Source organism: Capra hircus, chromosome 3 (genome assembly GCF_001704415.2).
Source record: "Capra hircus breed San Clemente chromosome 3, ASM170441v1, whole genome shotgun sequence".
Lineage (NCBI taxonomy): Eukaryota > Metazoa > Chordata > Mammalia > Artiodactyla > Bovidae > Capra > Capra hircus.
Window position 1 is genome coordinate 50,769,594 of NC_030810.1, and position 27,508 is coordinate 50,797,101.

Here is a 27,508-nt window from a genome sequence, read left to right on the forward strand (position 1 = left end):
AAAAAGAGCATAAATTTGAGCTGTCCCAGGAATTCTGGATGCATGATTACCTTACTAATTGACCCCCACACGTCTATCCAATTGTCCTTCAAATTTTCCCTTCTCCTGGATATCAGAGTGATCTACTGTCACTAAATAGATCATGTGACTCTCCTGCTTAAAGTCTTCCAATGATCCCCAATATCCATGGGATAAGGTTCAGCATTCCTCAGACGGTTAAAAGAAAAAAAAAGTCTTATAGTCTCTAACTCCTACTATCTTTCAACTATTGCAATTTCTTGTGTTACACCTGAAGTTACCGCAACTGAACTAATTGTAACGGTCCACACATGACCAACATGCTTTTAATCTCAAGGCCTATATAACTGTATGAGTCACATGGCATTGACCTCTTTCCTTGTATCCCTCTCTCTCAGTAGATAGGACAGTATCTTGCCGATCTTTATGCCCCACCCCTAATGTCTTGTCAGTGCTGACAGCTGTGCTGTGCTGTGCTTAGTTGCTCAGTCATGTCAGACTCTTTGTGACCCCATGGACTGTAGCCCACCAGGCTCCTCTATCCATGGAGATTCTCCAGGCAAGTATACTGGAGGGGTCGCCATGCCCTCCCTCAGGGCATCTGCTGAACCCAGGGATCAAACCCAGGTCTTCCACATTGCAGGTGGACTCTTTACCATCTGAGCTGCCAGGGAAGCCCAAGAATGCTGGAGTGGGTAGCCTATCCCTTCTCCAGGGGATCTTCCCTAACCGGGAGCCAAAGCGGGGTCTCCTGCATTACAGGCAGATTCTTTACCAGCTGAACTACTAGGGAATCCCACTGACACCTAGTACATTGATCTGACTGGACACAGCCATGGAACAATTAGAGATTCCACATTCTGACCTTTGCTGAGACAAAAGCAGGCTGACCCCACCCAAAATCAGAAGCTTTCTACATTTACAGGAATTCAATAGGTACTAAAGCATGAAAAGTGATTCATGGTGTCCTGTTAAACAAGACACCACCTTTGTTGATTAAGCCTTGATATTGATAAAGAGCCTGGCCATAGAGCAGCAGACAGTCTTCATGTTGACACTTGATTCAGGTCTTGTTACACAGTCACTAAGTCAAGCCCAACTCTGCAACCCCATGGGCTGCAGCCTACTTGGCTCCTCTGCCCATGGGATGTCCCAGGCAAGAATACTGGAGTGGGTTGCCATTTCTTTCTCCAGGGGGTCTTCCCGACCCAGGGATTGAACCCATGACTCCTGCACTGGCAGGCAAATTCTTTACCACTGAGCCACCAGGGAGGCCCTATTCAAGTCTTTAGGAGAGGAAATTCTGACTTGAGCCAGAGGAAGAGTGCTGCAGTGCTCACACCCTAATGTTTCAGGAAGCCGCTGGTTGTGATGGAAACTTGTCTTCACTTTCCTCATTTAGTTCTGCTCTTTCCCTTCTCTTTCTCACTGGCTTTAACTTGTTCTCTCCTTCTCCCTCCTTTGCTTTTACTATGCATCTTCCTTGCCATTTACCCCTGCCTGTTTTTCTTACTACTGTATGACCTATATCTCATGCAAATTCCTGACCTACCCCCAAACACCTGGGTCCTTCTGGACTTCTAGAGGAATCTGAGCTCCAGATTTTGAGGATGCTGAACTGACACTGGATCCTTTACTTCCTCGTCTCCCACAACAGAATGAATTCATTAAGTCTGTTAAGACCAGAAATTATCCAGCTGGATTTTGATTTTGGTGAGAAGGCCCCCAAATCGGACCCTCTTAGTAATAGTCTGCCCTGACTCCTAGAAGCATTTCTGGTTCTTCCTTTCTTCTAGGGTGTTGTTCTACAATGCCAGCTGCAAAGATATGTTGATTGTTGAATTGACTTTTTGTATACTGTTTTTAAGTTCCTTTTAGTTATGTAGTTACCAAACTGCAGTGCTAATTTTAAGCAAAAGCATTGTTTAAAGGAAAATGTTGCCTAAAATAAATCAAGCCTACCATGAAATATGTTGAATTACCATATATTAAAATCATGCTGATATTTTTCCTTTTTCATTCTCAAATCTTAGTCTACTGATGAGAAAAACTAACAGTAAAAATACCAAGGTAATGCACTGGCTAGAAGAAATTTTTGAAGTATTTTAAATTTTAAAAATATTACTTAAATTAACTCAAACAGAAGAAATGTGCAATTTCCCCACAAAGCTAATATTTGTTAGGCTTTATTTGTTACTGGAGAAAAGGGATCTATACCTGAAAAGCATAACTGTCATCTGCAATATTTACCTAAGCTAAAAAGTATAACTAAAACTTACTTTTTGCATGGATTTAAGCAATACCCACTTATGAACACACTGCTAATAAACATGTGACTAAATGTAAATAAAATCAAACACCTGTTCTCAACAAGCTTCATAACCTGGGAGTAGAAGTAAGAATAAAGGTACATGAATATTTACGTTAAGCAGAAAATATTAAGGAACATAGGAAAAGTAACAAAGTCCTTTTGAAGGGAAGAAGAGATGGAATCCTATTACTGTGTAGAGAAATACAGTATAGAGCATAAAGTCTTTGAGAAGAACAGGGAAAGACAGGTGGAGAAATACATTCTTCTTATCTGTTATGCATTCTCAGGCAATTCATAGAATATCTGGCATAAACTAATTTTTAAAAAGTATATACCTGAGATGGGGAAGTAGTAGACCAACAACTTGAGGGTATAGACAATAGTTCAGCTTGGCTTGGCTAGGAGCAGAGAGAAAGCTGGAAAAGGGCCAAAATCAGAAGCCCTTAAATGCTAGTACACTAGGCATGCCCCTTTATTCTAATGTTTTGACATTTGGGTCCTTGCTGACCCTGGGATATACCTCACTCAAGACTAACCAGTTCCTAGACATATTAAGGGCTTCCCTGGTGGCTAAGAATCCACCTGCCCAACGCAGGAGACGCAAGTGACTCTGGTTCAATATCTGAGTCAGGAGGATCCCCCAGAGAAGGAAATGGCAACCCACTCCAGTATTCTTGCCTAGGAAATCCCACGGAAAGAGGAGCATGGCAGGCTACCGTCCATGGGGTCACAAGAGTTGGACACAACTTTGTGACTAAACCACCAGACATAATAAATGACTTGCCTAGGACAACATTTATCATATACAAACTAACCAACTGAGAGCCCATATCCACCCTCCCCCAGTCTCTAACAAACTGGGCCCATATTCCCCTATCCTTACCAGGCACCAGACAACTGAGGACAGCCCAACACCAAAGCCTGCCAAAATCATTCATACCATCCTGCCCTAAGCCTGCTTACCCTCTGTTGCCTGATCCTTCCTCGGAAACCACAACAGATGCTCTTTCCCACCTTTTCCTCCCACCCTCATTCCTGACAGTCCTGGTGCTTCCCTGGGTGACCCTACAAGGCCTGGTGTGATGGTTAATTTTATCCATCAACTTTGCTGAGCCACAGTGCCAGATATGTGGTCAAACAATATTCTAGGTGGAAGCCTGACTAAAATAAACAAGCATGTCCCTTCCTCTTGAGAACTGTAAGTGACAAACTTAAAGGCAAGTATCCTGATCTATAGGTCTCAACATAGGTGAATAATAATGTGACATTTTAAAGCAGGCAGACTACCTCACTTTCATTAGGAAAGCGGAAGCTAGTGAAAGGTTTTAAGCAGGGGAGAAAAAAGTTGGGAGCTATTCTACACAGTTTAATTTTAACAACATTATTCAGAATCTACTACTACCAAGATGGACTCTGCTTACACTCCTCTCCCATTCCTGCCTTTAACTCTCTGCTCCCTGCTCTGCTAACTCCCTCCCTCTCTGCTAACTTCCTACCTACCTTTCAGGCATCTGTAATTGCATGGTGCTTATCTGAAGTCTTGGAGAAGGAAATGGCAACCCACTCCAGAACTCTTGCCTGGAGAATCCCATGGAGGGAGGAGCCTGGTAGGCTACAGTCCTTGGGGTCGCAAAGAGTCGGACACGACCGAGTGAGTTCACTTTCACTTCACTATCTGAAGTCTAGAAGGTAGACAGGGGACCTCAGGCAAATAGGAGAAAGCCCCAGACTAGTTCAAGCCTGGAGAAACTCTTTGCCCTCTCTTTCATAAAACATACAAGAAATTAATGCAAACTATGTTTCATTTTTTAAATTGATAAACATAATGTTTAAGTAGGTTCTTATTTGGGCTTCCCTGGTGGCTCGAGTGGTAAAGAACCCACCTGCAATGTAGAAGATGCGGGTTCTATCTTTGGGTTGGGAAGATCCCCTGGAGTAGGAAATGGCAACCCACTCCACTATTATTGCCTTGAGAATCCCATGGATAGAGGAGGTTGGCAGACTACAGTCCATAGGGTTGCAAAGAGTCGGACACAACTGAAGCAACTTAGCATGCATGCAAGTTCTTATTTGAAAGCCTTTATTTTCACATCTATAAACACTGTTCACACCTATAAACAGTATATAGGACATCCACATTTCCAGTAGGCGGCTGTGTAGAATAGGTGATAGGCAGTCCTGAGTGGAAACACAAAAATCTGCAGATTGGTGAGGTAAAACTCAGAGTAAAATCTAACTCGTTGCAGAGATTCCATAAAAGCATTATAAGCTCTGCCAGTATTATATGTTCACATTATAAAGCAACAGGGTACAGAAGCAATGTGCTGGGCTGTGAAATTTACACCATGTCATTTCCTGAATCATGGCCTAGAGACAGAGGCCAAAGAAGCCAGGGATCCCGTTCTACAAACGCACAGGGGAACTGGGGATGGGCCACCAGCAAGCCGTATTTCTTTGGCTCTTTCTTTTAAGAGCATTTTCTTTGTGATGGTAGTCATGAAAGTATGAATTTAATGTGTAAATTAATCATGAGAGCCACCTTTCTTTAAATGAGTCTTTTCTAGATCAAATGTAAAATAAATCCAAATATTTAAATGAAAGTACACGATTTACCCCACTGTGCCAATTTCATTCTTAAACCCAGGACCTAGGAGCTAGTGACAAATCCAAGAGACATCTAGAAAACTACTGAAGCCGCATGAGAAGATGATCACATTTTGAGAAGAAAGACAAGTGTCAAGGGTCTAAGCCTATGGTGATGTCCAGGTTTAGGGTTGAAGATGAAAGAGATACAGAGGAGCAAGACAATAGGCAAAAGGAGAGAGCAAAGAACCATGAAAGTAGAGTGCCACGAGGCAAGAGAGAGAAGCTTCAAGGAGGAGGCAGTAATAACGTAAGACACTACTATCAAAGGAAAATCATGGTAAATAGAAAATATAAACTAAGACGGTAGAAATAAGTCTAAACATACCACAAAATAAATCAGTAATTAAACTCACTAATGAAATGGATAGATTCTCAGTTGAAATAAACAGAAAGCACACATATGCTACATGAACATATTTAAAGTCTAAAGCTTTAAAGACATTGAAGAGTGAAAGTAAAAGTAAATATATATATTCATATATATAAAAATAATCTTTCTGTGATTGTGGTTTTCATAGATGGGAAAAAAGTTGAAACACTGACAGATTTTATTTTCTTGGACTCCAAAATCACTGCAGACAGTGACTGCAGCCTTGAAATTAAAAGATGTTTGGCTCCTTGGAAGCAAAGCTATGACAAATCCAGACAGCATATTAAAGAGCAGAGATATGACTTTGTTGACAAAGATCTGCCTAGTCAAAGCTATGGTTTTTCCAGTAGTCATGTACAGATCTGAGAGTTGGACCATAAAGAAGGCTGAGTGGCCAAAGAATTGATGCTTTTGAACTGCGGTGCTTGAGAAGACTCTTGAGAGTCCTTTGGACTACAAGGAGATACAATCAGTCAATCCTAAAGGAAATAAGTCCTGAATATTCATTGGTAAGACTGATGCTAAAGCTGAAGCTCCAATACCTTGGCCACCAGATACAAGGAGCTGATTCATTGGAAAAGATCCTGATGCTGGGAAAGATTGAGTGCAGGAGGAGAAGCAGGCAACAGAGAATGAGATGGTTGGATGGCATCACTGACACAATGGACATGAGTCTGAGCAGACTCCGGGAGATAGTGAACGACAGGGAAGCCTTGTGTGTTGCAGTTCATGGGGTCTCAAAGAGTCAGACACAACTTAGCAACTGAACAACAACAACATATAATCTAAAGAAAATAAGGAGAAATACTATTAGACAAAATAGATTTTGAGGCCAAAAGTAATAATAAAGAGGATCTTTTTTTAACAATAAAGAATATTTTTACCAGTAAGATAAAGTATCCTAAATCTGAGGGCATATAACCAAGTATTCTCAATATTTACAAAACAGAACTCAATTAATTACAGGAAGAAACAGACAAATCCACAACTACAGAGAATTAATTCTCACTAGAACTCAAGAACTAAGAGACCACGCGGATAAAAAGAATAATAAAGATGTAAAATTACGAGTAACACAATTGGACATTTCTTACCTATTGGAAGAATTCTGCTCCCAACAATTAGAGAATCACATTCTTTACAAAAATTGAGCCTATTTTAGCCCACAAGGCAAATCTCCACAAGTACCAAAGGATCAAAATCATACAGAACAAGATGCTTTTTAAGAGTAGCAGTCAGTAAACAAAAGGAGTTCTAGGATTTAAAATATGGCAGGAAAAGAAACATGCCAATAACCCACAGATATAGAGAACGGACTTGTAGTTGCTGAGGGGGAGGGGGTTGGGGAAGGAAAGACTGACAGTCTGGGATTAGCGGATGCAGACTATTATATACAAGACTGATAAACAACAAGGTCCTAATGTCTAGCGTGCATGTGTGCTCAGTGCTGTGCAACTCTGCACAACCCTATGGACTACAGGCCGCCAAGCTCCTCTGTCCATGGAATTATCCAGGCAAGAATACTGGAATGGGCTGCTATTTCCTTCTCCAGAGGATCTTTCTGACCCAGAGAATGAACCCACATCTCCTGTGTCTCCTGCATTGGCAGGTGGTTCTTTTACCACTGAGCCATCTGGGAAGCCCAATATACAGCACAGGGAACTGGATGCAATATCCTGTGAAAAATCATAATGGGAAAGGATATGAAAAAGGATATATAACTGAGTCACTCTACTGTACAGTGGAAATTTAACAGAACATTCTAAATCAACTATACTTCAATAAAACTTTAAAAAAGAAAAATGTCAATAGAATGTGTGTAAGATAAAATTGAAGAGATCTCCCAGCAAGTAGAACAAAGAGGTAAAGAAGCAGAAAATATGAGAGAAAAGCTAAGAATATTAGAGCATCAGTCTAGTAGCACCAACATTCTCAAATAAGATTTCCAAAAAGAGAGAACAGAAGTTAAAAAAAAGAAAAAAAAAAGACCAAGTCAGACTGAAGCCTTGTAAACTCGAGAGCCAGACACACCAAGGTCTGTCAGAGCCAGGATGCTTGCTGACATCTGCTGTGTTCCTAACCTGAAGTAGAATGCCCAGGGGAAGCTGGCTCAGAAGCTTATCTATCTATGCTTCACTGGTCATGACCACAGGATGGAGAAGTTGCTGCTCTCTCCTCTGTGCACACCTACAGAAGCCCATTTGCCTGAGTATATTCCTGCTGGACATCCAGCATCTGGCTCACATGAGGACTTCACTGCTGCTGCTGCTGCTAAGTCACTTCAGTCATGTCCGACTCTGTGCAACCCCATAGACGGCAGCCCAACAGGCTCCTCTGTCCCTGGGATTCTCCAAGCAAGAATACTGGAGTGGATTGCCATTTCCTTCTCCAGTGCACGAATGTGAAAAGTTAAGGCGAAGTCGCTCAGTCATGTCTGACTCTTAGCGACCCCATGGACTGTAGCTTACCAGGCTCCTCCGTCCACTAGATGCCCTGATTCTGGTGAGCCCCATTTTTCTAAGAAAATTAAAAGACACTTGCTCCTTGGAAGAAAAGCTAGGACAAACCTAGACAGCTTATTAAAAAAGCAGAGACATTACTTCGTTGACAGAGGCCCGTAATAGTCAATGCTATGGCTTTTCCATTGGTCATGTATGGGTGTGAGAGTTGGACTGTAAAGAAAGCTGAGTGCCAAAGAATTGATGCTTTTGAACTGCAGTGTTGGAGAAGACTCTTGAGAGTCCCTTGAACTGCAAGAAGATCAAACCAGTCAATCCTAAAGGAAATTAGCCCTGAATATTCATTGGAAGGACTGATGCTGAAGCTCCAATACTTTGGCCACTTGATGCAAAGAACTGACTCATTGGAAAAGACCATGATGCTGGGAAAGATTGAAGGCAGGAGGAGAAGGGGATGACAAAGGATGAGATGGTTGGATGGCATCACTGAGTCCATGGACATGAGTTTTAGCAAGCTCTGGGAGTTGGTGATGGACAGGGAAACCTGGCATGCTGAAGTCCATGGGGTTGCAAAAGAGTTGGACATGACTGAGTGACTGAACTGAACTGATCTTTTAGGAACACTCATGACCTGACTTCTCTTACTTCCCCACCAGGAGCTCTTAAAACTGTAAGGAACCAAACCTAGATGGTGACCTAAAGCTTCATTCAGTTTATTTTCTTCTGGAAATATTAGCCTTTCATTATGATGCTAAGTGTGAGCTTTTTTTCTGAAGTTTTATGCATATAAATAATAGAACTCCAAAGAAAAGCCGGGACTCAGTTAATACATTTGTCAGTATACTGGTTGCTCTGAGAAGGAGTCAGGGATGTAACAAGGTAGGAAGTAGGAGGCTTATCATATGACAAAAGTCTGCTACTTTGTTGAGAAGTAATGGTATATACATAGGTTTTTAATTGTTGTTTAACCTGAACATAAAGATTTTACATATTCTTACGGTTTATGTGATATTTAAACATTTTTTAGAAAAGTAGGACTGGGTAGAGTTCATCTCAGTAATATATATTTTTAACATTAGAAAGTCAAATTTGCCACCAAATAAGGACGATGAGGAAATTACAGTTCTTGCAAATGGAGGCCACAGCCTTTAAGAGAGCATGTTTGTTGGCCTGGTGGAGACAAATGCCAGCATTCAAAGAATACACAGTAAATTTGTGGATTAGTAGATTCTAATATCATGGCCCCAAATATTCACTATCCCCCTCTTTATAAGAGGATGATACCTCCACTTTAGTTACGAAATTCAAGTGTAAGAGACAAGTATCACTACTGAATGGAATCTACAAAGCATTCCATGACTCTGTTTGTCCACGAGGCAAACACCCCCAGGCAGGGATGATTCATCCAGTCTGGGTCTCAGAATTGCCACTGAACACCAACAGACAATAATGATAAAAAGAAGTTGCTGCTGTAATCTGAGTCACCTGGGGTTGCTTGTTAGAAAGAAGCTATAGTAAACTAGACTTCAGAACTCTGCAGTAGGAAAGGAGATAACAGAAGTCTCAGGCTATAGATTGTGAGGAAAGGATTTAGTTATTCTATATAAGGCCTGGGTATATTGAGAGATAGATGGATATTAGAGGAAAGAATAAACATTCAAATAGGAGAGAAGAACGACAGGCCGTGCAAAGTGCCATGTAATGGGGAAAATATGCTCAAGGAACAGGGCTGGGGGAGGAAGGGGAGGGAACCTCAAGGATGAAGGATATAATGCTCTGTCAGAGACCGCATCAAAGATAGAGAATTGGTGAAAGGTGGATTGAAAGAAGGAAATCTAAGCAAGCAAGAGGAAAGTGAAAGCGAAATCACTCAGTCATGTCCGACTGCGACCCCATGGACTGTAGCCTGCGCCAGGCTCCTCAGTCCATGGAATTTTCCAGCAAGGGTACTGGAGTGGGTTGCTATTTCCTTTTCCAGAGGATCTTCCCAACCTAGGGATCAAACCTGGGTCTCCTGCACTGCAGGCAGACGCTTTACCGTCTGAGCCACCAGGGAAGCAAGAGGAAGATAGTCTCAATTTTTAGAGAAGGTTGTTGGTGAGGATAGCTGCTAGGAGAGAGATGTGGATGGGAGTAAATGAAGCACTTGAGCTAGGCTAGTTTTGAAGAGCCAGCATGCTATCAATGTGCAGTGTTGGAACTTCACTCCCTGATTCTCCAACAGTGAAATGTTGACCCAGCCAGTTGCCAATAACCACAGAAATTGCATATAACAGCTTATTGGTTGTGTATTTACACTATAAAGTAAGAGATTTTTGACCTTCATACTAGTCTGTATCTGTAAAAGTGTAAATGCACTTAGAACTACATTCTTTATCAGTATTTTGAAGAATGATTACAACAAAACAATATATTTTAAGAACATGGAAAGGAAAATATTTATAAATATTATACAGTAACTTGCCAAAACTTATTAAAAGTGAGTTTTAATAATTATTTTATATGGTACATTGTGGTTTTCAATATGTTACTGAATATTCACAAATTAAATGTTAAAATAAATTCTGACATGATTGAATGGCAAATTGAAGGACATAAATGATTTGGAAATGGGTATAGTACAAACTAAATTTGAGTATACGATTTATTTAATTTTTTGTCAATTATGCTAAATTATTCAATTGGATTACTTAAATATTTGGTTTCAGATTCATTTACGTTTACAATTACTGCATTTACAAAATTATTATATTTTTTATGCAAGTCATTTGGCATTCAATTTCCCTAGATTCTGCTATTGCACATCCAGAGATCTAATAGTGCAATGTAATCGGTGCTAAATTAATGAAAGAAAAGTTGATTCCATAATCACCTTAGTAGAGACAGGTTCTAAGCCATTTGGAGCAGTGGTTGGACGAAATCTTCTCCTTCTCCATGTTTCAGGTCTATTTTCTCTTGTGATTTTTCCACTGGTGGGAGGAAGTGGAGGAGGAATAGGCATAATGTAATGGTTAATGCTTGGAAATTGGTATCGATTCATTCCCTGTGAATTGTCCATGGAGTTCCTGAACTTCATCATTGCCTTCTTGCCCTATAATTAGATTTCATGACATAAGAATGAGTGAAATAGATTTGGGAACCCAACATAACTCAAAATTACAGACAAGACTATGATTGACATTTCAGGCAAACACAACTGATATTAACAGGCAAACAAAGTGAAAGTGAAGTCGTTCACTCTTGTCCGATGCTTTGCAACCCCATGAACCCCTGCCAGGCTCTTCCATCCACAGGATTTTCCAGGCAAGAATACTGGAGTAGGTTGCTGTTTCCTTCTCCAAGGGATCTTCCTGACCCAGGAATCAAACATGGGTCTCCTGCACTGCAGGCTGACTCTTTACTGTCTGAGCCACCAGGGGAGCCCCACTTAATAGCCCTGTAAAGATCTCTTCAAAAAAATTAGAGATACCAAACATGGGCTCAATAAAGGACAGAAATGGTATGGACCTAAGAGAAGCAGAAGATATTAAGAAGAGGTGGCAAGCATACACAGAAACTATACAAAAAAATATCTTCACAACCCAGATAATCACGATGGTATGATCACTCACTAGAGCCAGACATCCTGGAATGTGAAGTCAAGTGGGCCTTAGGAAGTATCACTATGAACAAAGTTAGTGGAGGTGATGGAATTCCAGTTGAGCTTTTTTAAATCCTAAAAGATGATGCTGTGAAAGTGCTACACTAAATATGTCAGCAAATTCAGAAAACTCAGTAGTGGCCAAAGGACTGGAAAAGGTCAGTTTTCATTCCAATTCCTAAGAAAGGCAATGCCAAAGAATGCTCAAACTACCGCACAATTGCACTCATCTCACACACTAGTAAAGTATTGCTCAAAATTCTCCAGGCCAGGCTTCAGCAATACGTGAACCATGAACTTCCAGATGTTCAAGCTGGTTTTCCAAAAGGCAAAGGAACCAGAGATCAAGTTGCCAACATCCGCTGGATCATGGAAAAAGCAAGAAAGTTCCAGAAAAACATCTATTCTGCTTTATTGACTATGCCAAAGCCTTTGACTGTGTGGATCACAATAAACTGTGGAAAATTCTGAAAGAGATGGGAAACTCAGACCATCTGACCTGCCTCTTGAGAAACCTGTATGCAGGTCAGGAAGCAACAGTTAGAATTGGACATGGAACAACAGACTGGTTCCAAATAGGAAAAGGAATACGTCAAGGCTGTATATTGTCACCTTGCTTATTTAACTTCTATGCAGAGCACATCATGAGAAATGCTGGGCTGGAAGAAGCACAAGCTGGAATCAAGATTACCAGGAGAAATATCAATCACCTCAGTTATGCAGATGACACCACCCTTATGGAAGAAAGTGGAGAAGAAATAAAGAGCCTCTTGATGAAAGTGAAAGAGGAGAGTGAAAAATGTGGGTTAAAGCTCAACATTCAGAAAACGAAGATCACGGCATCCGGTCCCATCACTTCATGGAAAATAGATGGGGAAACAGTGGAAACAGTGGCTGACTTTATTTTTATGGGCTCCAAAATCACTGCAGATGGTGACTGCAGCCATGAAATTAAAAGATGCTTACTCCTTGGAAGGAAAGTTATGACCAACCTAGAGAGCATATTCAAAAGCAGAGACATTACTTTGTCAACAAAGATCCGTCTAGTCAAGGCTATGGTTTTTCCAATAGTCATCTATGGATGTGAGAATTGGACTATAAAGAAAGCTGAGTGCCAAAGAATTGATGCTTTTGAACTGTGGTGTTGGAGAAGACTCTTGAGAGTCCCTTGGACTGCAAGGAGATCCAACCAGTCCATTCTAAAGGAGATCAGTACTGCGTGTTCATTGGAAGGACTGATGTTGAAGCTGAAACTCCAGTATTTTGGCCACCTGATACAAAGAGCTGACTCATTTGAAGACCCTGATATTGGGAAAGATTGAAGGCAGGGGGAGAAGGGGACAACAGAGGATGAGACGGTTGGATGGCATCGCCAACTCAACGGACATGAGTTTGGGTGGACTCTGGGAGTTGGTGATGGACAGGCGTGCTGTGGTTCATGGGGTCGCAAAGAGTTGGACATGTCTGAATGATTGAACTGAATCACATTTCATGACATACAAATGCATTAAGTAGAAGTGGTAACCTAACACAACTCAAAATCACAGGCATTGACATTACATGCAAACACAACTGATATTAATAGGCAAACTTAGGACACCTCAATCTGTTGAAAAATGGCATTTTGCAGTATCCATAGCAAATCAAATTTTCATGAATTTCTAAACTTATTTAAGTATATATTTTAAACCAAACATACAATCATGGCATTTTTATAGCACTTTGGGGATTTTTCCTCAGTGATTTATTAAACATACAGGGACCCAGTACAGTGAAACAATTTAAAATCAATAGGTTTGAAGTGTTGTACTTCAAGACAGGATTGGGTAGTCCCCTCAATGACGGGGTATTTGCACTTTTTTTTTACATTGATTTCACCTATCCAGGTGTTACAGCATTCCTTGATAATATAGTTTCAAGTAATCAAAAACCTTGACTCTGACCCAAAGTCTTTATTCAAGTTATTTTCTCCTAGAAATTTAACTTGTAAGAATAAATTTTACCCAGTTAACTGCACAAGTACATTTGTGTAAGTGTGTATAAGGATACACACAGGTATACTCACAAATATGTCTAAAAAATTTAATTGATCAGCTTGGGATTGACATGTACACACTGCAATATATAAAATAAAATGCTTTTCCATGACAAAAAGAGAAAAAAAATTTAGTTGAACTACCAAGTAAATCAGTAACAGGATAGTTAAATAAAATTTGCTTTGTTATAAAAGATTCTCATCAAGCTTTAAAAAGAATACTGTTAATCTATTCTTTCAGAGTCCTGACATAAAAAGCTCCATGAAGCATGGTCATACATTTCAGTTAAATAATTTATATGTGGATTTTGATAAAATCAGGGATGACTGGAAGACTCTGAACACAGGGTTGCCTTTAAGGATTTGGATTATTTGTGGGGGTGGAGCATATAAATTTAGTCAACATTTAAAAGTACCTTAATGACTAAAAAGTACCTAATGTATAATCAAAAATTTTAGTTTCACATGTATTTGACCATCTGAATTTTCAAATATTGATAATTTTTGTATATCTGAGGTAGTTTTCAAACTTTAGACTATCTTTAATCATTTAAATCTGTCTTATACCAATTTATTTAGTATTGTTTTAAATTTATTTTCAGCTGATTTATCTTTTATTTTGAGATGCTTAAATTGTAAAAAGTTATTTTTAAGAAAGAGAAGTCATTCCCAAACATTCTCATTGCTATTAAACAAAAGCAGATTAAATAAAGGCATGGGTACTCCATATTTTGATTGAAATAAACATTTATATGAACAGAAGGTATTTAGATAGATATTCACCAAGGGGCTTAGAATTATTAGATGGCTTGATGTTGCAGGTATTATTTATGCTCTCATTTTTCTTTTCTTACATTTTCCAATTTTTCTGTGCTGGTGTGCACTGACATTGTAATAACAAATATAAATTAAAGAAGTGAAAATAAGATAATAAAACAATAAAATCAATGAATTCAGAACTTTTTGGTCTTGGGAGGCTCTACTTTTAATTTCTAAGTAGTCATCCATCTTTGGCATGCCTTATTTGGTAATGAAGTTTAGTAAATTTTTTAAAAAATTAAACTTCTGCTCCATACCTTGCCTTTTTTCCTAGCCCAAAAAATCTTGGACATCTCCCTATGGCAGTATAAATAATTTACCTTATTTTTAAATATTATTTAATATGCTATAACATTTTTAAACAATAAATTCTTAGGTGTCTTCCAAACATTCACTATTGGAAATATTATAATTCTAAAATTCCTGAATCTATTTCTCTTCACAGGCATGTATGTTCCTAGGATAAATTCCAATATGCTAAAATGCTTGAGCATGTTCATTTAAAATGTTGATAAATATTCCCATACTGCCTTCACGAATAGTTGCACCAATTTGTGTTCCTATCAATAGTGTATAAGAAACTCTCATTCCAAGTATAATCATTTTGAGTCATGTCATTAATTTACTCAACAGCATCTCAACCAACCTGTTTTGACCACATTGCTTTTGCCTAACTCAAAGATCCTCACTCCTAACACTTGGAAAACTCAACTTACTTAAGTATGTCGCACCTTCAAACAATTCCACCATACATATCTTTTACTATTTAGTGGGTGCTTACTGCATACTCAGCAGTCATGCAAACTATTATTCTTTAGGAATTTCTTGTTTGATTTTATATTAAGTAATTTTCATCATCAATGCCATTGAAAGAATTACATGTCTTTCTTGGCGGTATATTTTGACTGTCTACATCACAGTATAAACTCCAAAAAGTCAGAGAACATTGTCTGCTTTGATAATTGATATATTACTAATGCCCAGAGCAGGACCCAGTCAAAAGTAAATGCCCAATTAAATTCCACTGGATGAAAAATGTTAAGTTTAGCTGGTTGAAATTAACATGGAATTGATCTCAACCTTGTCAGCACGTATAAGCTACCATTTTTAAAATTAATTTATTTTTTAACTGAAGGATAACTTCTTTACAGAATTTTGTTGTTTACTGTCAAACCTCAAACATGAATCATAAGCTACCATTGAATGTCAATCCCTTACTCATTCACATCCCAAAACTTGGAAATGGTAAAATAAAAGGCCCTGTAAAGATTTAATTAATAAATCTACCCAGTGCCTCAGAGCAGATTTGGAAAATCACCTACAAGAAAATCATTTACTAGTCAGAAGAAATTGAATATTACCTGATTGATAATGGTCACATATCTAACAAAAAGTGGGTCCAATCAAGTAGAGTTAATAGACAATAGGAACTTAGAAAACAATATAATCACCTTGGCAAACATGGAGAGTGCCCATCTGAGTACTATCCAAGGGAGAGGAAAGGCCACCCATTGGACTTTGAATATTTCCAGTCCTAAAGGCAAAGTTATCCCTGGAGGATTCAGAGGGCTTTAGCCAAAGACCTTTGAGCTTTCTGGTACCTTTGGCAAGCCCATTCCTAAGATGAGACAGATGCATCGGGCTAAGACAGCCTGATACCATTAACATTCCATTCTACCATATCCCCTCATTCTGATTCTGTACTCACTAGGCAACCTTCTCATTGTTCTCTGGCTTCCCATCTAGGTCTGCCTACAAGGGGAAAATGTACTGTTTCTACAAGCTTTGATTTATTTGACATCTGGTGAATTAATGGCCCCTAATTATGATTTGATTCCCTATTCTGATTTACAATAGTAACAAAAATGGGCTTGTCACATCTTAGTTTAGTTAGCTTGAGACAATATCTCAGGACCTGACCATTCCTGAACACTATCTTGAAATGGGAAATCTCTGGACATTTAAAGTGGAGATCAGATCCTAGAAAGTGTCAACCGAATTGGTTTATGACCCAATAACTTCTGCCCAGCTCTAAGTAGTATTCCCTAGACAAAATGCCACAACTTTTTAATTTATCCTTCTTTCCAATTATATACTATTAAATTAACTAAAGTAAGATTTGTGAAAAGTGCTTCACCAGCTAAAAAACACATTAGTTGGATTAAAATATTTATCATTTGGGCATTATATTTATACTTTTAATATGAAAAATAATTTATTTAAATTAATTTCTTAGTGACAAGGTCATCTGTCAGCTTTAGGTAAAAACATCTTAATTTCATATGTCTTACATTTCCTAATAATGACTGGAACTAAATTCACCCATTTGAGCATAATTACAATTGTACTCATAACACAGGTTCTTTCTTAAGCTGGCAAATGTTTCTTCTTGGTCTTAGAAATACAAACAATACCTTTTCTAATTATTAAATGTCCCAATTGTCCTTCCCTGTTAGAGTAACTCATGTTTTATGACTTCCCTACCTCCTTTATGTGCTTTGTTTAAAATAAGTGAAAATTACCTGAGACATAACCTTGAAAAAGAAGCATAGTCAAGCTTCTGAGTGTGATTAATTCAGGATTTTTTAAAGACAGGCATTCTTTTCCTTCTATATCCAACCTTCTCCAGAGTCAAACTTGAAGCAATTTCATACACTGATGGTAAAGTAAGTCAGCATGCAAATGCAAGCCTATTCTTGGAAATTTTCATTTTCTAGGTTTCATGCATTTTAAAATTTGGAAGCAGTCAATACTGTGTCTATTCTGTTAGAAGTCATATCTAGCCATAAAAAGATCCTCTTGGTTTTTATACAACCTTTCAAGTTCATGAGAGATCATCTTCTATTATTACAAGTCTATTCCTTACTATTTTTCCCAATAACACAGAAATTACAGGTCTTCCAATTAAAGTAAAATATAATCAAACAGAAGTACAGAGCAAGTGTTTAATAAGTACAGAATATAAATTTCACTGATCAGATTAATTGAATCTAGCATCTTAAAAACTGAGAAGAAAAAGCATTTACCCCAACGGGAAATGGAGTTTCAGTTTCCAGCAATGAGGTTTTTGATCTGGATCCCAAAGTTATCTTTGGAACAGTTTGTACTGCAGGATTACTGGGAAGAGGCTGTAATCGAATTGGAGGCTGCATATTTCCGGGAGCAGTATATGGTCGAGGGGCTGTCTAGACAATTAGGGGAAAAAATTCCATTTAAATTAGTATCTTGACATGTTTCCAGAACCAATTAATAACTTAACAAATTGCCTAGAGTAATTAATGGTGCCTTTTTACTGAACAGATTAAACTTTAATTATGTCCTTCCATTATACATGCACTTATGACCCAATGTATTTGTTAAAACATATGGTGTGGAAGTCTTCTACATACCTAAATGCCACAATTGTAGAGTATTTTAGATAAAGATGTTCTCTGTTAGGTTACTATATTTTATTCGTACTGTAAACTCACTTACAATACCTAGTTGATGCTAAACACAGAATGAAAGTTTTAGTCGCTCAGTCATGTCCGACTCTTTACGACCCCATGGACTGTAGCCCACCAGGCTCCTCTGCCCATGGAATTCTCCAGGCAAGAATACTGGAGTGGGTTGTCATGCCCTTCTCCAGGGATCTTCCCAACCCAGGGTTCGAACCCAGGTCTCCCACATTGCAGGCAGATTCCTTATCATTTGAGTCACCTGGGAAGCCCTTTGTTCAATTAAATGTTAAGTTGAATAATGTTCCGATTTTAGAGACCTAGAGCATATGATTAGAATAAACTCATTCTAGGTTTAAGCCTTAAGACTAGTGCTGAAGTAAAAGCAGACAATATGATTCAAAATGAGGGAAGGCGAATGCTTATCTCCAATGCATTACCATTTATTCAATCTCTTCCTTGAACTATTAGGAAAACAAAAATAAGAACTGGTAACTGACAACTTTGGAAAATACTATCAAAATGTAGATGTTTGGAGATGTTTTCCAACTAGACAGTTTCCATTTGCTCCTCTTCTCTGCCTTCTCCTTTCTGCTCTGGCTGTTGGGAGTCATTTCTTAGTGGACCATACCAACTAACCTCAGGTTTCCAGTCGGATTTGGCCAGTGAAAGACACTGGCAAGAGATCAAAGACAGGAGGGAAGGGGACTGGGCTCCTAATGCTGCTGGACCCTCCTGCCAAGGTCACGATGGGCCAACTGGGTCCCTCCACCAAAGTCCACAGCTCTTCAGGAAGTCTTCTTCCAGAAACCGCCTGCTGGTTCTGGTCTCCAATACCTCCCTTTCCCCTTAGCCCTACATGATGTGGTTTCCCGCTGTGTTCACCCCAGCATGCTTTACATCCCTAGTTGGTTTTCCTTAACCCTGCCCGCATCTTTCTAAATAGTTTCTTTATTAAACTCATCCTAATTACCCTATTTGTGTGAGCCATCTGTTTCCTGCTGAGACCCTGACTGATGCATTTTCTAATCAAGAATGCGCTGCAGAGAACACCAAAAGTGCCAGTTCAGAGCATTAGATGTGCCTTTGGGAGCACAGACAGAACACTGTAACCTTAGCATAAAGATCAGCAATGTTTCAAAAATGGAAAAAACAAAATGTTTGGCTCAGTTGTTCTATTACAATAAAATACTGGTAAATCTGTTAAGAATAATACATGCAAATTTGGGTAAGAGGGTGTGAGAAAGATAGTATGTAAATGATTCATAAAAAAGGTTTATTACATTGACTCTAAAGAACAGTGACCACAAATATTCAACTCTGGAAAAGTGTTGTATAAATAAATAAAAAATGGTGATAGGGCTGTTCCCATGAGCAAAAATTGATCTTAGTACCATCTTGACAAACATGTTATACGTTGCCAAAGCTCTGCTTTTGTTAAGTCAGTGCTTACTGAATTCCAACTCTAGTCACTGTGAGATGAAACAGTTATTTGTAACATCTAATGGCAACACAAGACAATTAGTGTCAACTGAACCACACAAATACTATCAAAGAGAGAATAATAACAAAATACCTGGGAACTAATGAAATTAGAACTAAAAGTTATTTGGAATAAGCCAATGAGACAAGTATTAAAAGCGAAAGTTTCACAGAAGTAGTTACATTTTATCCAAATGAATGAGCAATAAAGGATAATGTTAAATAGAAAAGAGGGATGGTGAATTTGGACATCCAAGTAAGAAGAATCAGTTGTGAACCAAACATGGGAAGGAGAGCAAAAGTAATATATATCAAGATCTGTTTTCCTTTCTTCATGTAATATAACATTTATTAGGGAATATGTGTGCTGTGCTTAGTCACTCAGTCCTGTCCAACTCTGCTACCCCATGGACTGCAATCCATGGGGATTCTCCAGGTAAGAACACTGGAATGGATTGCCATGCCCTCCTCCAAGGGATCTTCCCAGCCCAGGGATCGATCCCAGGTCTCCCACATTGCAGGCAAATTCTTTCCTGACTGATCCACCAGAGAAGCCCAAAAATACTGGAGTGGGTAGCCTACTCCTTCTCCAGGGGATCTTCCCAACCTAGGAATCATACTGGGGACTCCTGAATTGCAGGCAGATTATTTACCAGCTGAGCTACCAAGGAAGCCCATTAGGGAAGATGGCTATAACAAATAAGAACTATATTTCCCAGCATCTTTTCCAATTCCATATAGATGTTTACCTCAGTTTTGTCCAATGAGATGTGAGCAGAAGTGATATATGAAACTTCCAGATCATGCTCTTAGAAAGAAAAAAAAGTGTCTTCACTTTCCCCTATCCTCTTCTCTCAAGCTGAAATATCCACATGGTAATATACAGGGATGCCTGGCGTGCTGCAGCCCATGGGGTCACAAAGGGTTGGACATGACTGAGCAACTGAACAACAAAAATATGCCATCGTGGCTTGAATGGATGAAGACCACACACTAAATATAGCAGATCAGTGACCCAAAAGGAGTCTGAGCTTTTTATGACTGAGAAAGTAGAGATAGCACAGGACCTGAAACTTAAGATGGGGAGCATATCCTCACGTTAAAGTGGTTATCTTGGTCTCTGCACACAAACCTAGACAGGAAACCAAGTGGATTGACTAGAACAACATTTAGTTTAAAGAAATAGGACGTAAGCCTCTATGAGTCAAAAGGTGCAAGGTCTTAAAACCCACAAAGAGAAATCAAGCTAGATGTTTTCTGAGAAAGGGAATCAGATTATCCAAAAGAATTCTTTTGATCTCTGTGAAAGAAATATGCCTTAAGACTCACTCCTGTCTAAAAATCCAACCGAATAAAAATACACTGAACGCAGGATTTGGAAAGCAGGTTCCTATAAACTAAAACATGATCTATTTGCTGCTGTGCTCTAAATGTTACTTCCCCACATTTGCATTCAGTTAGATGAATGTGGCAGTCAAATGTTTAACTGATTACATGTATCTCTAAAAAACAAATCTGTACCATTCAACTAACAGCTGTGAGCTACAAACTGTTGTAGTTCACATCAGAAGCCACCTTAAATTTGCTACACTTTAAACTGTTCATAATGTATTTTCTGGGAATAAATATGGCACTGTAGCTTAACATTTTCAAAACGGTACCAGAATGTGAATTGAAATTCACTACCTGGTGATTACTCAGCATAGCTGAGCATTTCTAATTCTTCTAAGAAAATCTCTGGGGGTGAATTTTCCAAGCATGTACAAAATTACTTGAATGACTCTCCACAGTTTTAATGGCATGGTGCAGCTAAAAGCTACATGCTATTTTGAAAGTCCAGGTGCAATTAGTGATCAAGTGCAGTAGCTATTCACTGTATGCTTTCTTTACTCACTCAAGAAAGTTAAAAGAGAAAAATGAATGGCAGTATGCCCAAAGGATTATCTTCAGCCCAATAGCACCTAGAGGTCAGGAGTCAAGTTTCGAGGATATGTAAGCAAGTCAGGAAAACAAAAAAGAAGGACTTTAATTTCTGTATAATGTGAAGTACAGTTCCAAGATCGCAATAGGTATCCCTTCCAGGGCAGAAGCACCACAGGGGGTGATCAAGTGAGGGATCCTGGCTTACCAGACAGAAAGGCTGCTAAAGTGCTGGTGTCAGTGTTTCCTGTAATTTTTAAATTACTTTCTCACTCCTGCCACATTAAGATCTCCTGGATGTATCATAAACTACTTATTGAGGCTGTTCAGCTGGAAAATTGGAAAAAAAAAAGCCTTTCAAGGTTTTTTCCTCCCTAAAACAGGTGGGAAGATAGAAAACGGAACTCGATTATTTCTTTTGTTTCACCCAGGATAAGCTTTTGAAATTCTAGTGAATCTGCCACCCAATGAAAGAATATTTGTGTACATATACATTTAAATGAAGCCTGGAAATATGGTAACAACAAAGGAAAGACAGTTGCTTTTCATAACTTGAGCTGTTCATTGGTAAATGTCAAAATATATTTACCTTTGAAAAATGTCAAACCTTAACACTATATGTGATGAATCTACTTCAATCATCTGTGAAAGCACTGCAATACCTCTATAAATACTCTGCAATCCAAAAAATGTTCATGCTAACAAGGAAATATATTAGGCCACAAAAAGCAAGAATAAAGACATCATCAAAGTTATTTGTTGAAAGCTGAAACCATCAACTGCCAGCAAATATTTTGCAAATCTCTTCCTGTATTTATATTGTTTCAAGCTACCTATTCCTTTAAGCAAATACCACCCCTAGGTTGTAAATGAATTGAACTAGAATGAAATGTAAGGGTGTGTGATTTCTTTAAATAGAATTTTTGTGCTTTTAATTATTTTTCTTTTAGATTATGTACATATACTTCTGATAAAAGAAGCTCAGATGTAAGTATCTGGTTCGTGTTCTGTAGCATATTGAATTTGTGTGCATAAAACCCCTTTACAGATAAGGTAAGAGTAGAGAGAATAGCAAGAACAGGATCCAGAAGTCAGAAAACACAGAACATGTATGGAGCAACCAGCGGCTCAACTGTGCTGCACTACAGTCCATAGGGTCACGAAGAGTCAGACACAACTGAAGTGACTTGGCACGCTCGCACATAGGGTGCTAAAGGGTAATGGTGAGGAAAAATATTAAGATAGCTAAACTGATGTCATGTGCTTTGGAATCTTAAATGTCAGTTGCAAGAGTCTGGATTTCTCTATAGGCAACACAGAGCCAGTGAAGGTACTTGGGCATATAAGTAACAAATAATCTGCCCTTCAAGAAAACTAATCTAGTAGTAACAAAATGGATTTGAGGGTGGTGACATTGGATGAAGGTGGGACATTCAGTAGGCACAGAGTTGAATGGATATAAGACTATAAGGATGATACAACCATGTACCCAGAGAGCATTCTTTCTGAGAGTTATAAGAAATCATGAATTAATTATTGGCATGGTGCAAGTCAGCATGATTAATGTGACTCACCGGTGTTACTGGACTGGAATGCCCTTCATCAACCAGAACACTATGGCCACGGTTAGTCTTGGGGCCAACGGGGGGGCGGGGAGACAGGAGGGGTATATTATTTTCTATAGTCCATCTCGTGTGCTCTCCCTAGAATAAGAAAGTGATTGAACAAATCAATGCATAATTAGTCATCTAGGTTAAATTAATACCTGCCAGAGAAGAAGTGTTATATGACTAGAGAAGTTCTTTCTCGTGCTTTTCAAAAGTACTCCATCCGGGGACCATCATAATAACGAGGAGATGTTTCCACAGCTGTACTAGAGAGTTGGGTATGGTAGTGAAAGGCAAGAAATTGAGTATGCTTTACCAAAAGGAATAGCTGTGCTCATGGTAATAGCCACAGATGCAATGTATCCTTAGTTTTAGCATAATGTTTATTAATTTGCTTGAAGCAGATCACTAAAGAAGCACAATGTTCCTCACTACTCTGGTCAGTAGACACTACCAGAAAGTATTACATTTCTGTCTTAAAAAAATTAAATAATGCCATAAGCAAAAGGTTACATATGACATAAGGGGGGCCTAAAATATAAGTCTTTTGCCAAGTGCAGCTACAGGTGAAAATTGTGATGAATAAAAACTGTACAAGGAGGAAATAAAGTGTCTATCAGGAATTTCTGCCAATGTTGCAACATGCCCATGTACCTGGTTAGCGTGTCTGGCAATACAGGCAAGAGTGAAAACAACACTGTTTCAGAGACCATTTCCAGTAACCATTTTCTCCATCAACACTTCAGCAGATAAATTATAGAATCTATCATTCCTTGACAGAGAACACTATTGGCAAAGTTGACCTAACTACAAATCTTTCCACACCAACTTTTCTGATCCGGAGAAACTGACCTATTGCCTGTTATTCAACAAAACTTTTATAACAATAGTATGTTTTGACCAAGATAAAATAGACAGATTTGAGTTTGTCAGGCAAGAGGGAAAATTACTGCTTCCTACTGCAAGTTATTCCACAGAAGCTTCACGAATATTCATCAGTTTGTGAAATGTGTCTGAAGTCCCACATTTGTAGCACTACACTGAAAATGAAGAACAACATGTGGGCTTGAATGACTCAACAAATTGAGTAAAACTGCCAACCTAAACTGAAACCTTTCAAACATGCCTAATTGAATCTCTCATCTGCTAATTTAAATGCATACATTCCCTAAGTTGACTGCAAACAAGAAATATCAAATGCAAAAGTAGAAAACAGAAATTTCTAAATGACTTCACAAAACCTCTAAATCTTACGTTTTGTTTGCTAATATAGATCTTTCCTACCATATATTTTCAAAGGTCACATTCGCATGAAAAAGTACCATTGGATAATTCTTAAAAGGCTCCATTTTTTATAACATTGAGAACATCACAGTCTATTTTTACCTTCTTATGACAAACAAATCTTTTGGCCTCTATCACAAATCAATCAAGAAAATACAGAAGCAAAATTTCAAACTTGAGGACATTTTCAAGTTTTTCTTTGAATTAATTGTGCCTTATATAATTTCTCTTGTACAGTAGCTCCTATTTTCTTTATGATCTTCCAAAATAACAGTGGCCAAGATTCAAGTATGGTGGAACCATTTGATGTCAGTTATGAGTTACCCCAAAATAAAGTGACCCCAAAGAGCTTCAATAATAGTACCACTGACCTTCAAAATCATGAAATAATATTATGAAGTAAAATAGTTATGGAACTCCTTACCTTAAATCTCTGAATTCGCTCCTTCTTAGCTAAGGTCTCCAGTTTCTTTTTTATTTCAAGCTGATGGTAACGCTAAACAAAGAGGAAAGAGTGAAGGAAAGCATCATATCAATTATAGTAAAGAATTTTTGAGAGGAAAATAACCCCACTAGCTAACGGTATTCTCAATTACCCCTCTTGTCACTGAGATGGAGAAGAATCATGTGCATAAGTGTGCAAGTGGGAATATAAATTGGTACAACTCTTTGGAAAGCCAATTCCTAACATACATTAGGCAGTTAAAAGTGCTCCTACTGATAACCCATAAATTTCACTTCTAAACCTAGGGGAAAATCTAAATAATAACAAAAAAAATGTTTTATGCACAAAGATGCTGTCTGAAAGTTTGGTTGTTTTTTTTTTTTTTTTTTTTCCCTTCAAAGCAAAAATTCAGAAGCATTATAAACCTTAAAGAGAATGGTTTAAGTTTGGGGCACATCCATATAAACGGGACAGAACGTAATTTTTAAAATAAGGTTCCAAAAGATTTGGCTTTAAAAATGGAAAATGCGTGTAATGCTGATAAAAGTAGAATGCTGAACTGCTTGGAAATGCAATTTCGTTGATCAAGCTCACATCGTGTCCCTGTCCCAGTGTTGGGAGAGTGCTTTGTGAATATCATCTCTTCTTGAACAAAGCCAATTGCTAAGCAGTCTAGTTCTACAAATGAAGGAACTGAGGCAGAGGACCATGAACTTACCCCAGGTCACACATCTAGTCAATGGTAGAACTGTAATTTGAATCCTAGTCCTGGGCTTCCCTGGCGGCTCAGCTGGTAAAGAATCAGCCTGCAATGCTGGAGACCTGGGTTCGATTCCCTGGAGAAGGGAAAGGCTACCCACCCCCTGGAGAATTCCATGGACTGTATAGTCCATGGGGTTGCAAAGAGTTGGCACGACTGAGCGATTTTCACTTTCCTTCTGACATTAACTTCCTGGCTTGTCTTTTTTTTTTTTTTTTGGAGAAACCATGTTTCTCTCACACCATGATATGGGTTTATTAATGTCTATATATGAATAGACAAAAGACAAAAAAGAAATGTGACTGTTAATAACAGTTATCTCTGAGAGGAGAAATTATGCACAGTTCTTTTCATTTTTTAATGCTTTCTTATGTTTTTCAATGGAGAAGGAAATAGCAACCCACTCCAGCATTCCTGCTTGGAGAATCCCAGGGACGGATGAGCCTGGTAGGCTACAGCCCATGGGGTCGCAAAGAGTCGGACATGACTGAGCCACTTCACTATGTTTTCCAAAGTTTGGGTAGTATATTAGTTATATAACTTACAAATAAATTTCATGTAAACATAATCTGCTTATAATTCAATTTGAAATCATTCAGACACCTTTGAGAGTGTTTGATATACTGTCGCTTTTAAAAACTGTTTTTTAACTGTTCGTGATCCCCTCCTGCTGCCTTTAAGACCCTGCAGACTCAATCATTCCCTTTCTAAGTATCATCAATCCTCTTCTCAAAGCCTTTCTTCTCTTTCTTTCCTGCTATCTCACCCACTTATCACCAAACTTCATTAGATTCACTATCAACCATTTCCCACCTTCCGCTTATTCTCGCCTCACTGCAGTTCCCCTCTCCCATCCTCACTCCTCTCTGTGCGTGTCTGAGCGCTCAGTTGCCTCAGCCATGTCTAACTCTTTGCAACCCTGTGGCCTGTAGCCCGCCAGGCTCCTCTGTCCATGGGGTTCTCCAGGCAAGAACAATGGAGTGAGTTGCCATGCCCTCCTCCAGATCTTCCAGACCCAGGGATCAAACCAATGTCTCCTGCATTGCAAGAGGATTCTTCACTCACTGAGCCACCCAGGAAGCCCCACTCCTTTCTACCATCTCTGAAACCACTTCCCCAAGGCTACCAATGTCTTTGCCCTTGAGGTCAAACAGGATTTCCTTTTCTCCCCAGTAGTCATCCTATGGAACCATTCTGTAGCTTGTAAGACCCTGCTGGCGTTTGGGTCACCGCTCTATCAGGTTTTCCCACCAGTTGGAGGTTCTTATCTAGTCCATGTCATTGTTCCCAGTTTCCTGCAAGGCACACACCACCATGCTAGAAACCTCAGGGCGCCTCAGGTGCCTCCTCCCTCTCCTGGTCCAGGCAGAGTCGGTCTCTGTTCTCTCTCCCTCATCCCGATCCCCATGGACAGCTGCTTCTCCCCGGCACTTCCACTACTGCTGTGAGCCCACACCCTCTGGCAACAGCTTCCTAATTGACCTCCCACCTCCAATCTTTTCCAGCTCATTAATCCATCTTCCACATTTTTAGCAACATCATCTTTCTAAAGCAGCTCTGCTCATTAATTTCACTCCCCTGCTGAAAAATGTTTCATCGCCTCATCACCTACACACCTAACCTAGCTGAGAATTGAAGGCCTCAAGAAACAGGGCCCCAAACTTACTAGAGAGTGTCACTTGCTGCCACTCTTTCAGCCAACTCACAGAGCAGTCTGGCCTCAGTGAGCTTTCTTTTCCACCCACAATGTCCCCTCACACGTCTGCAACTTCACAGCTGCTTTGCTTAGATCTTTTCATGTCCAGCTGCCTTCAGTCCTCTAGGCTCAGTTCAAATGGCAGGACCTCTGTTCAGCTTCTTCCTACTCTCACAGAGGCAAGTCATCATCCCCTGCTTTTCGGGCTCAGTCTCTTTGTTCCTCTCATCTAGCATGTGATCACTTTCTACAGCATTTTTTAAAAAATTTTCTCTCACAGCTACATCATATAACCCCATACTGGTACATGGTGAGCTTGCAATTAACTTTTCTTGCATGAATGAATATATGAATATTAAAACAACATTAGTAAACAGTATTGGCATAAACTAAATGTGAGACAAAGGTGACAATTTAGAAATACTGAATATTTTATTTTTAATTATATTAATATATTGTGTATAATATAAAACTATATGTTATGCATTAACATTTATCTGAACTATTTATTTCAAACTTTAAGAATACACAAAGACTTTAATAATTGCACATTTAATAGTTATGATGTGTGCATTATAT

At 38.9% G+C, this 27,508-nt stretch overlaps 1 protein-coding gene across 1 annotated transcript in view; it reads right to left on the reverse strand.

The window, feature by feature from the left end:
• ERICH3 (glutamate rich 3) overlaps positions 1 to 27,508 on the reverse strand; it is a 126,157-nt gene that overhangs the window by 61,281 nt on the left and 37,368 nt on the right. The window contains exons 4-7 of the mRNA XM_013962743.2: positions 24,453 to 24,524; positions 22,712 to 22,840; positions 17,325 to 17,483; positions 10,677 to 10,895 (exon numbers count right to left, since the gene is read on the reverse strand). Coding sequence (XP_013818197.2) covers positions 10,677 to 10,895; positions 17,325 to 17,483; positions 22,712 to 22,840; positions 24,453 to 24,524 — 579 coding nt within the window. The remainder of the gene's footprint in view (positions 1 to 10,676; positions 10,896 to 17,324; positions 17,484 to 22,711; positions 22,841 to 24,452; positions 24,525 to 27,508) is intronic.